This window comes from Loxodonta africana, chromosome 16 (assembly GCF_030014295.1).
Source record: "Loxodonta africana isolate mLoxAfr1 chromosome 16, mLoxAfr1.hap2, whole genome shotgun sequence".
In the NCBI taxonomy this organism is placed as follows: domain Eukaryota; kingdom Metazoa; phylum Chordata; class Mammalia; order Proboscidea; family Elephantidae; genus Loxodonta; species Loxodonta africana.
In genome coordinates, this window is record NC_087357.1 from 9,442,044 (window position 1) to 9,453,827 (window position 11,784).

General features: G+C 47.9%; 1 protein-coding gene across 2 annotated transcripts in view; it reads left to right on the forward strand.

The window, feature by feature from the left end:
• C16H10orf90 (chromosome 16 C10orf90 homolog) overlaps nt 1–7,326 on the forward strand; it is a 220,956-nt gene extending 213,630 nt beyond the window's left edge. For both annotated transcript variants that reach the window (XM_010599237.3, XM_023559818.2), the window contains 3 exons: nt 3,498–3,561; nt 7,010–7,109; nt 7,196–7,326. In XM_010599237.3, the coding sequence (XP_010597539.2) occupies nt 3,498–3,561; nt 7,010–7,109; nt 7,196–7,234 (203 nt within the window). In that variant the 3' untranslated portion in view covers nt 7,235–7,326. The remainder of the gene's footprint in view (nt 1–3,497; nt 3,562–7,009; nt 7,110–7,195) is intronic.
• Nucleotides 7,327–11,784: the final 4,458 nt, after the last annotated feature.

The following is an 11,784-nucleotide window of genomic DNA, read 5'->3' on the forward strand; positions in this document are numbered from 1 at the left end:
AGGGCTTCGTGTGGAGGAAACACAACCCAGCTCATACACAACTCATCATGCTGGCGTCAGGGTGATGTTTGGGGGCACTGTCAGCTGTCTGAGTGTTGAGGCCACCTGGCTGTGCACACGTGTGTATGTGCGTGTGCATGTGAGCTGGGGGCTGTAATGAACACCCACATGTGTTTCTAGAGATTAATGGGATGTTGGGACTCAGCTGCTGTGCCCAGCAGCCCCCAAATCTCTGTGCCTGGCTGTTTGCTGACTTCGAAACAGGCAAGGGCTTAAGCAAGCCTGGCCTTGCCAAATCCAATTAACAGCAGGCCCTGTAGTTAGGGTGCAAGGATGAACCAGGAAGCAAGAGATTCTGAAAAAAAAAAAAAAACCCAAACCCGTTGCCATCAAGTTGATTCCAACTCATAGTGACCGTATAGGACAGAGTAGAACTCTGCCCTATAGGGCTTCCATGGAGCAGCTGGTGGATTTGAACTGCTGACCTTTTGGTTAGCAACCGTACTCTTAACCGTTTTACCACCAGAGCTCCTTCAGAAATACAGAAATGGGAAATTTACCTCAGTAATTTTCTTGGAAAGAAAAAATCATCTCTATTTGAATGATTGTTGTGCTGTCAATTCTGACACACAGCGACCCTAAGGTACAGAGTAGAATTACCACACGGCGTTTTCTTGACTGTAATCTTCACCTGCCGAGGCAGATGGCCAGGCCTTTCGTCCCTCAGAGTGGCTAGTGGGTTCTAACCCCATGTCTTTCACTTAGCAGCCAAGTGCTTTAACTGCACCAGCAGAGCTCCTTATTTGAATACTAATGGGAGGTAAATACAGCTGCATTGTCTTCCCACCATATTCGTGCATTAGAATACAGGAAGCCTCAAGGAAAATCCATAAAAGAGCCATAAGCAGGCTCAGAATGGTTCTCACTAGTTACTGTAATTTATGAAGGCAGAATTTCCAGGAGAAGGGAATCGATTCCTGGACTTCACTGTGTTTTTGAACAAAGCGAGTATGGGAAGCCTTTCCATCCCATGATATGAGATCCCCAAGAATCCTGCTGCAAACGTCCGGAAGAGCTGGCTCTGGTTACGGGCAGGTCTGCATGGGCCTGGTGCCATTCTGCCTGGGGCTCACGCTTCTTCCCACCTGCTGTCTGGGTGTACCTCTTTCTTTTTCAAGACTCAGCCCTGCTGTCTCCTGCTATGGGGTCTCCCCAGGCTCTCTTTCCTAGGGAACTGGCCACTCCCTCCATGAGGCCTCCTCTCCCCAAACAGACCTCAGTCCTGGCCCCTAAAGCTCCTGTGTATCTGGCTCTCACCCTGTACTCTGATCTCTCCATCTTATTTATCTTTGTGTCCCTGCTGCCTGTCACCAAGGAGGTAGGTAATGAACAAATGTCAAATGAATGAGTCACTCACATCCAAAGCCTGGGAGTCATTCTTCTCTCCCAGCCCCCAAACTCATCTTTCCACACATCCTGGGTGGGATGAGTCCTAAGCCCTCTCACTTCTCAGCTCTTCATCGAATGGACTCGGTGCTGTTAGGAGAACTCAGAGTCAACAGCAACCAACACAAACATTTCCCCAGGGCACAATGTCCAGCCCCCAGCTGGGGAGGCCCTCTTAGATGCAGACCTGCTGGCTTTACACCTAACAGGAGCTGCTGGGCCCAGCAGGCTGAGAAGATGTCAGCAAACAAAGCAGTGGAGGTGCCAGAGAGCTCACGTTAGCTTTGTTTCCTTTTAGAACTAACAACAGAGCTTAAATGTGGTATCAGGTGCTTTAAAGATACAAACCGGAAAAAAAAAAAACAAAACTCGTTTCACAGGGTAGACCACATAAATTGAATTGCCGTTATGACCATCTTACAAATGTGATTTGCAATGTTTTATCTCTGTGGGACACCCTCCACCTGTCTACTTCGGCCTCACTCTAGTCGTGACTAGCTCCTGAGGAATGCCCATCCTGACTGGAGTCTAACTCTTGGTATGAGGGCCTTCTCCCTGTTTGAGTATATCTGCTGGCCCAAGGCCTTGCTGACACTGCATTTCTTTGGAAATGCCATCGGGATTCTTCTGTGGCCCTCGGCTCTGGCCAGGCCCAGTGGACCCAGGAGAATCTTGGCCCATTGGTGGCGGTGCTGATTGCCTCTGCTCTTAGGCCCCTTTCCAGACCCTGGTAGCATGTTCCTTTAATTGGAAAGATTCTTCTGATTTCTTTCACCCTTCTCTTATTTCTGTATTGAATCTTGTCTTTGAAGTAATGGTGCCATTTTTTTCTTTTATGTTTAAATAACTAGACAGAATACATGCTTGCCACTGTGTTGTTCTCTGCTTTATGAATCAGCAGCTGTGTTCTATTTCTCCAGGAGAAAGAGCATCTTAACTTCTTAGTGTTCGTATCTCTATCCCACCCTCCTAGATATTCCTGAAAATTTCTGCGTGTTCTCAAACCAGAGAAGTCTTTGGTTGCTCCACTGGAGGGTCAAGCAGGGAGGACAGGCCCAGGTGTGGGAGCCTAAGAGGACCAGACTGGGGTCTTCCCTGGGATCATAGCCCACTCCAGCCCTGTGAGGCTAGCAAGGATGCGAGTGGCCTGTCTGCTTATGCTGAACGAAGGCTGGAGGAGATGGTTACTGTTCCGGTGTTCCGGAAAGCATGCCAGCTGCTCAGATATACCCCCATACAACAAGCACCCGGGGGCATTTATTGGCTTATCTATCGGATTGAGAGTCCCATGGGGATTTGGGAGTTATTGGACAAGGCCCCGGGTATACACCGTTTTGTTAACACGTAGCATTTTTAAGTGTGCTATCTGTAAACATCACTGTGATTAGTGATAGGTACTTAGCATTGAAAAGCAGTCCAGAATCGTAGTGTTTTGGCCACTGCGTACTTTCTCAATCAAAGGACACTAAATGTATATTTCTATCACATTGTTGTCCATTGCCTTTTTGGACTTTACAAAGGGGACAAGGCGATCTTCACAGTAGAGGCTGCATGTCCCTGATCTCCAGAGGGCTACAGGCAGGAGTGAAAACTCCTGCTCTCTAAGTGCTCAGGGATAGCGGGAGAAGTCCTTGTCCTAGAGGTATCGTAAACGTCCTGTGGAGATCCTTCTGTGGGTGAGATGGCCTTGCACCCCAGGGTGACGCTGAAGCACATTTTATGACCACCCTGGCACCTCTGCCAGGAAACCATGACTCTTTGTTGCTAAGTGAAACATCTAAAGAAGTCTCTCCATGAAGTAGGTAAGGTGCCAGCCTTGGACTTCATGGTTTCACTCAACTGCTGTCAAGACCAGCTTTGTAGGTTGCTCACTCCCACTATGCAACCATTCATGGTGTCAAGCTTCCATGGAGTCTGTATTATTTGTAACAGCCCCAAGGCTTAGCGTGAGGATCCATAACAGAGTGCTTTCTGAGTCTACCATAAACTTTTCCTAGACGTGTGCTACGTTCCAGACCTTCTGAAATTAATCCTCTTTCCATTTTTTCCAGATAACTTGTTCAAGCCCAAAGAAAGGTGCATTTCAGAGAAGGAGATGTACACTCGATCTAAAAGGTACTGGTGATTGTGTCACTTGGCACCAAGACTCTGCTCCATCAGGGCATGTGTGCAGCCTACCGTGTAGAGGGACAGCCCTGGTGTGACTGTCACCAGCCAGAATCTTGGGCTGACACATGTCTTTACAGTTGGGGGAGGAGGGAGTAGGGATGGCTGAGGGATTCGGTGGGGCCACTATTTCTTGGTCCATATTTAAGGTCTCAGTTCTCCTTTGCCTCAAACCTGAAAAGCTGGCTAAAAGGGCGCTTTTGTTACATTGCGCCTCTGAATGTCAAGACTGCTCTTGGAAGAGCTTAGGAAAGTGGTAGGTCTTGGATTCTGAACCGACCCAGTAATTGGTCTCTGAGAGATCCCCAGACTCTTAACTGGCACTCACTGCATATTCTCATCATGGCTCTGTTGCTGTGCACCTTTGAAGCTCATTTTATGAGGATGAGAGAGGGTGTTTTCTCCTGAAGGCCTTGAAGGAAAGGATCTGAACTTGGAAGCCAACAGCGCATGGGAGCCATAGCCGAGGCCCTCAAGCCAGCCTTCCAGGTGCCCCCACCACAGCTGCACTCACTCCCTGTCCTGCCAGCTGGGTGCTGTTCCAGACTGCCTCTAATTCTCATTGACCTATGCCCACAAAGGCTGCCATTCTTTCTCAGACCTGCCTCTTAACCAAAACGTAACAGCTCAGCAGTGTTGGCCAAGTTCATGCAAGTAAAATGCCATTGGTTTATAATAAAGTATCCAGCATTAGGAGGACTGCTAATAATTAAACCAGATTGATGGGGCACTTAGAGGAACTACTGCCATAGGAAGAATACTGTTCTCCCCACTCTAGGCACAGTCTCTGCTTCTACCATGATTGTATCCTTTCCATGACCATTGGACAACTTTGATCATGTGTAGGGACTCTTCATGTAAATAAGGAAGTTCAAGTGAGGAGAAGGGGGACAGCCCCATTAAGGACCCAATTCATGGCATTCTAATTGAGTTTTTAAAGGGCCACTGGGTTTTAAGACTTGCTGTTTCAGAAGTGCAAAGTTGTATCTACCTCTTGCCAAAAGCATTCCCTTTTCAATTTAGTGAAAAATTTCGGCCAGATCCTCCCCTCTTAGTCCCCAAACCCAAAGCTGCTATAATTGAGGCTTGCAAACTAAGCAATTAAAAGAATAGATCTCCAGGCAGCATCCATGGAGAGAGAATATTACCCTGTCCTTTTACTGAAGAAAAAACCGAGGGTCAGAGTGGACAAATGAGCTAGATAATGCTGCACCACCAGCCCTTGGCTTTGTCAGATGAAGCCAGATCCCCTCTGATGGACTCAGTAATTGAGTTTTTACTATGCTCTGTGGCCTGGGCCCTGGGTGAGCTCTGACCCTGACTCTCAACCCTCACTCATGCCCAGAATCACCCCAGAAGCTTCTTTTGCAATCTTTAAGATTAATTATGTCATTAAATTCCATTTTCATTTTAAAAATTCAAACAAAGGAGATAAACCTGAAGCCCCTCATGGCCAACTACCCAACCCTCTTTCCACCCAGCTCCTCATCCCTCGTCCTGTCTCCAGAGACTTCCACAGTTACCAGTTTCTGGCGTATCCTCCCAGGCCTTTCTTTCTGCCTTAAAATTTTATGTGTACTTATACAGTTACATAGTTTTGACCATAAATGGGATCATACTATCATACATATCATTTCTCTATAGCTTGCTTTTTTTCATCGTAGAAAACATCCATGAGCTCTTTCTATGTCAGAAGATACAGTTGACTTTCCTCATCGGTTTTAGCTATCTGCAGAATATTCCATTGTATGGGTATACCAGAATTTAGTGCAGAAGCTCTTTTAAGAGAATACTGAATCAGAAGCTCCAGGAATTTTTATCAGAAGCTCCCCAGACAAGCCGGATGCTCGATACTGAGGAAGGCAATAGGTCTAAGGGAATTTCCACTGCAGAACTTGGGGCCATGTCAGCTACTGACTCTTCACCGTCTTCTCCCTCTGATGCTTTCTAGGATAGCTGCTGACCGTGACACTGTGTGCCAGGCACTGTGCAGGCACAAGCATTTCCCAGACTCCATGGGTTGCTTTTTTGCTACGTGGTCAGGAGAAGGTGTTATGTCAGGATTAACGGTCAAACAGACCACGGTTCAAATCCCAGCCCACCATGAGCCAGCAAAGGGCCTTTAGACAAGTCTCCTGACCCCTCAGGGGTGAGATGTTACAGGCCTCTTGGAATTGTTGTGAAGATTGAACAAAGTCGTTCATGTTAAGTGATTAGCATAGTGCCTGATAGCCAAGATTCCACCTGCTAATATTGCCATCGTCATTGTTATTTTTATTCTTTGTTATTATTTGAACAGTGAACCACCTTAACCAGATTTTATCTGGCTTTCAAACAGGAGAGGAAGTGAGAAAAGGGTGTTTGAGCTGGGTGCCAAGTGTATAGCAGCCCTAAAGCTCAGACCGCAGCGATTCTCCTGTGTCAGTGGGTCCTGCAGAAATAGTGGCTGGTGTCGGAGCAGCCTTTTAGGAGGTAGGAAAGAAGTGCCTAGCAGAAGGGTCCCTTGGTCCTGCTTGTAACTTGGCAGCTCCCAGTGTACATTGGGGTAAGAGCCTAATGCCTGTGCCTGAGATCTGGTTGGAAGCGGCTTAATTAGCAGGGCAATAGGTTAAGTGGTAAAACACACACACATGCATGTGTAAAGAAGTTTTACTCCGGTATAAATTCTGCCACTTCCATTTATTTTCTGCTCGTATTCTAAGGCATGAGAAGGCAAAACTTGAGTGGCAAAAAGGCATTTTTAAATAGGTTATTTTTTAGAGCAGCTTTAGGTTTACAGAAAAGCTGTGCAGAACGTAGAGAGTTCCCGTATGCCCCTCCCTCCCCTGCCCACCGTTTCTCCTGTCACTCGCACCTGAGTTCAGATGGTAGGTTGGTTACAACAGTGAACCGATAGTGATACCTAATTATTCACTCAAGTCCACAGTGTGCACCTGGGCTCTGTCTCTGTGTTGTGCGGTCCTGTGGGCCTTGACAAACACATGATGTTATATGTCCACCATGACAGCATCATGCCCTTAAAAACCTGGAGCACAGGGCATTTCCACCAAGGTGTTTGGGGGCAAGTGTAAGCCTCAGAATGGCAGAGCAGGAGGTTTGGAACCCCTCACTGTGCAAGTATGTGGTTAGTTTTCACAGAGGATAGAGGGACAAGAAAAGTGACTTCTGAACACATAAACGACCTGCCAGCCTTGCCCTCTGTGTGCTCCGCCTGCCAGGCAGCTGCACTGCCCTGGGAGGCCCCAAGATAGGGTGCCGTCACCTGCCATGCAGCCCCGGTCAGGGAAGCCCCGGGTTTTGGCATCTCACAATTTTGGGGCAGCCCATGTGCAACTCAGCTTCCCGCAGGCACGCGTTGTCATGACACCACTCAGAATGTTTTCTGGGTCTGTTTCAGAATCTATAATAACTTGCCAGAGGTAAAAAAGAAAAAAGAAGAACAAAAGAAAAGGGTGATCTTACAGAGTAACAGACTCCGCGCCGAAGTCTTCAAAAAGGTAACGGCGTCGCCCGCAGGTGTGGCGGGGTGCAGCGCAGGGGTGCCGGACCTGAACGTGACAGCTTTGTTTTCCTGCCTTTCCAGCAATTACTGGATCAGCTCCTCCAAAGGTACGCAGTCTAACGCAGCCTGCCCTGCCGGCCACACCACGGGATCGGGGATGACTTTAGACGCCGGACGAGCCATTAAACTTCACGTTATCTTTGTTCCGCAAAACACTTCATCTGCTTTTGATTTTTTTTTTCCCCATAAAGGAAAAAATAGCTTCCTGATTTACCAACCCAAACCACACCGAGGCAGAAACCCGGAAGGAAACGTGTCAGCAGATGGGTGCCTGCCTGGCAGGGGGAGCCCTCTCTGTGTAGCCGGCTGGCACACCCCCTGCAGCTGTTTCTTCTGAGTTTTACCCTTGGCATCTGATTTTTTTTCCCCCTCTACCATTTCCACCCAGGCAGAAAGGCTTTATAGGCTTAGGTGTCTTAGATCCCTGGGAGATGTTTTTTTCATCGGATCCCTAGGACCAAAATCCATCACTTTTTTAGTACCAATCCCACTTCCTGCCTTGCCTTCAAACCCCAGATTTCTGGGCATCACCCAGTATATTTAAAAGCTCTCTGGACTCGTGTTCCACATAATACTAGGACAGACTTTGAGCAGAGACCATGGACTGAGCCATCTGCCGCTCTGTCACCCTGGTACAGCCAGAGCTGCCTTCAGCCACCCCCACCCGCTCATAGCACCCCTCTTCCTTAGCAAAAGAGTCCATTTCAATGGAAGCAGCAGGGCAGAAGTGGCTGAATGAAAGCACAGATAACATCTGTGTTCTCCGCACCTACGCCTTCCCCCGCCCCCCGACCCCCACCAAAAGCTGTCTTGCTAAAAAATGGCCAGAGGGCTCCAACTCTGCGATTTGTTCCTTGAAACATTCACAGTGTCCACTCTCTATTAAATGTGTGCTTGGGAAGTAAAGAACAAACTAGTTTAAGACATCAAAAATGGAAATAAACATGATCGTAACAAAAACAAAACATCTGTATTTGGCTTCTCTATGATGGACCGAGCAGCTGCTACAAATAATTCTCATTCTGAAATGCCACCAAGACCCAGTGGGACCAGGTCAGCCTCTGACCCGCTTGGCCTCCTCCTCTGCCCTCTCCCCACCACAGAAGCCCAGGTCCATCAGCTCCATGCTTCCAGATGCCCCCGCTGGAGACGTCGCCTCCCAGGGAGCTGGTGCCGAGGAAGCACCATCTAGGAAGCGTCATCCATTTCTCCTGTGGTATCTCCAGCGCCCCCTACTGGCAAAGCTCAACATATTGCAGCTGGCAAAGGGCAAATATGTGAAGGGCCTGGATCCATTTTAACAGAGCAGACAAAAAGGGTGAATTTAGCTGACAAATAATAACATCAGTAACTAGCACAGCAAATTGTTTAACTTAGCCTCATTTTTCTCATCTATAGAATGGAGATAATGGTGGTACCTCCACCACAGAGTAGTTATTGTTGTTCGCTGCTGTTGAGTCAACTCTGACTCGTGGCAGCTGTGTTTATAACAGGGTGAAACATTGTCTGGTCCTGTGCCATCTTCTCATCTTCCAGCACTGTATCGTACAATGTTCTTTGTGATCCATGGGGTTTTCATTGACTGATTTTCAGAAGTAGGTCACCAGACCTTTCTTCCTAGTCTGTCTTAGTCTGGAAGCTCTGCTGAAACCTGCCCACCATGGGTGACCCAGCTGGTATTTGAAATACCAGTGGCATAGCTTTCAGCATCATGGCAACTGCAAGCCACCACAGGATGACAAACTGACAGACGGGTGGTAGGTAGGGCTGTTATGGGACTATGAGAAGTCAGTGTGTCTTAAATGCTAAGAAGAATGTTGTTGCTGTGTGCCGTCAAGTCGATTCCGACTCATAGTGACCCTAAAGGACAGAGTAGAATTGCCCCATAGGGTTTCCCAGGTTACGATCATAATTATGGGAGCAGATTTCTGGATCTTTTCTCCCGCAGAGCCACCGGTGGGTTTGAACCACTGACCTTTTGGTTAGCAGCTGAGGCCTTAACCATCGTGCCACCAGAGAAGAATGGCTGGCACAAACAAACACAACTTGAGTATCTCCTGCTGAGTGGAGGCAGCAAGCACGCTGAGCACAGGAGCCTTGAGTTACTCACCCCAGTGATCCCACAGCTTGGTACTGAGTTAAAACCTATTGTCACTGAGTTGATTCTGCCTCGTAGCAACTCTTTAGAACAGAGTAGAACTGCCCCCTAGGGGTTCCAACGGGAGGTGGTGGATTTGAACTGCTAACCTTTTGGTTAACAGCCAAACGATTAACCACTGCAGCACCAGGTACTGAGTAGGTGCCCCCAAAAGACCTTTGACTCCATGGTTGGCGTTGCTACAGCAAGAATCCATTATACGAATAGAATCCCTGTGCCCATCAGTGCTGACCACAGACTTGTCTGCTTCCCCGCCCCAACCTGGGTGGGATGCTTTGCAAACTGCTATTATTTTCTCTCATGCTCTTCTCACCGGTAGAAATAATTATAGCTGCAGAGTTGTTGTTTTTTTTTTTGCAGAGTAAGCTTACCCTTAAGGCTAATTTCTGCTCTCTTGAACATATAAGGAATCTTGTAGGGTGCTACTGAATTTCTGTCTACATTTTTAATGTTAAAAATATATCTATTTCTAGTCAAACCTATGACATTAGCTAAGGACAATTTTTCTTGATAAAGATTCTGATCTAACTTTTGCCGGTTTCTCTTTAATATCTTCAGAGAGTTTCCAAAGCCCTTCCTAATCAATAATTTAGATTCAGGGCCTGACCACTTCTAGGCTGTAGTGTGACACTTTTTGAAAAGTGGATTTATGTCGCTGAACATACAGCTATCTTGAGGAGAATGCCTGAGGGGGGCCAACGTTCATGGAGATCTTACCCCCTTTGCAAACCTACGCCAAGTCTTAAAATCTAAGGAATAAATGAAAATCAACTTGAGGTGGAATACCATTGAGTGACGTTTTTCTGAGGGAGGACGGTTCTTAACTGAGCTCCCTGAAGTGGAGTCACAGTAACAATACACTGTGTCTGGTGTGAGCTGGACTTCTCTGGGCAGGCGCCTCCGGTCATGGCAGGACATGAAATCTTTGGTTTCTGTAGAGCTGTTTGTTTTTTTTTCCCCTATTATTGTTTTTGTGGTTGCTGTCTTGCTTGTTTTCTCATGCCGATGAGTGAATTTCAATATCCAGCATTTCTTTTCTGTTATAGTAAGGTTCTAACAGAAATATAATAATGTTATAATAAACACGGCCGTGAAGCCTGTGGAATCGTTAATAGCTGTCATCCCTTGTATTTCTCTCAGGAATTGGGCCATTTCCTGGATCCTCTTATTAAAATCAGACTTCAGGAAAGGCTTTGAGGATGTTGAAAGTTCTTAATAGAATTTGCCATTGTAACTTCAATAATCAAATTCCGTTCTTGTGTTGATTTATTTGGCTTTGCGTGTGTTTTGGTTCTGGCATGGAACAGCTCTCCAGCGGTACAGCAGGTAGCAGGCCCTAAGGACTGCCGGCTTACATTACAGCGAGGTCTCGGACCCAGCCGGGCTGGACCCGTTTGGGAAATCCAGGCCATAGGGAACAGTCATGGCTGCTTCACTGTGGTCTCCATGACTTCACGTCGAGGGAGAAATTCCAGTGTTGGCGATTTGTCCTCCCCGCCAGCTGGTAATGGAATAATGGAAAAGCAACCGCCTCAGGATTTTCAGCCCTTGTCTTCTGCCAACCAAGCTTCCTGGAAGTTGTGTGTTCCCGAGTGAGTCAGCAAATGCTTGCTGAGACATTTTGCTGAGACGTTGGAGGCTCTCGAAAGAACTCCTTATGAAATGACCAATTGTTGAAGAGTGGCTGCGAATTCTGTCAAGAGTTCTCCTATTTCAACACTTGGTATAAAAATCACAGGCACTGAGCCCAGTCCCCAACGGCATCAGATGACCGGCCGTCTGACTCTGAGGCATGTCAGACACAGGACAGGGGTCGGCAGTGCAGGGATGGGGTGGCCCTCGGGAGGTGATCTGACAGCTGGCCCCCGAGGGTTCTGGGTTTGTGTGCCGGGTGTGTGTGAAAGCGTGTTTGCCCACGGAGAGCAAAGCAGGCTAAGTGGTGAACATGAGGATCTCGGCCGAGGGCTCACCTGAGCCAGCTCACCCCATTTGTGTGCTTCTCGTACGTGAGCCTGAGTTACCCACGAATGTCCGGCCCTAGAAAAATCCCCGTGGGCCGGCTGTCACGGGGCCCTGTCTGGTTTGTCCGTGCCAGTCCCCACCTGGAGGAGAGCCGATAGAGAATCCAAGAACTCCATGAGCGTCGCCGGCCCTCTCCCAGCCAGCCTGCTGTCTAGGAGAGAACTCACTCACGCAGATGTTTTATCCACAAGGAGCATAGCAACAGCTCTGGCAGGGCTCCCCCGGAATGGAGGGTTTTGTTTGGTTTTTTTTCAAGTGGTGTTGGCTGCCTCAGGCACAGTTCTGATCCTAAGACCCCAAGAGGCTGTCTGAGGTAGCTGGGGGCGGGGCACGGGGGGCAGGGGCTGTTGGACTCCTTCCCTTTTTCTTCTTGCTTCTCTGAGGAGGTCTCACAGACACGTCCTGGACACTTCAGACCTGCAAGGGTGCA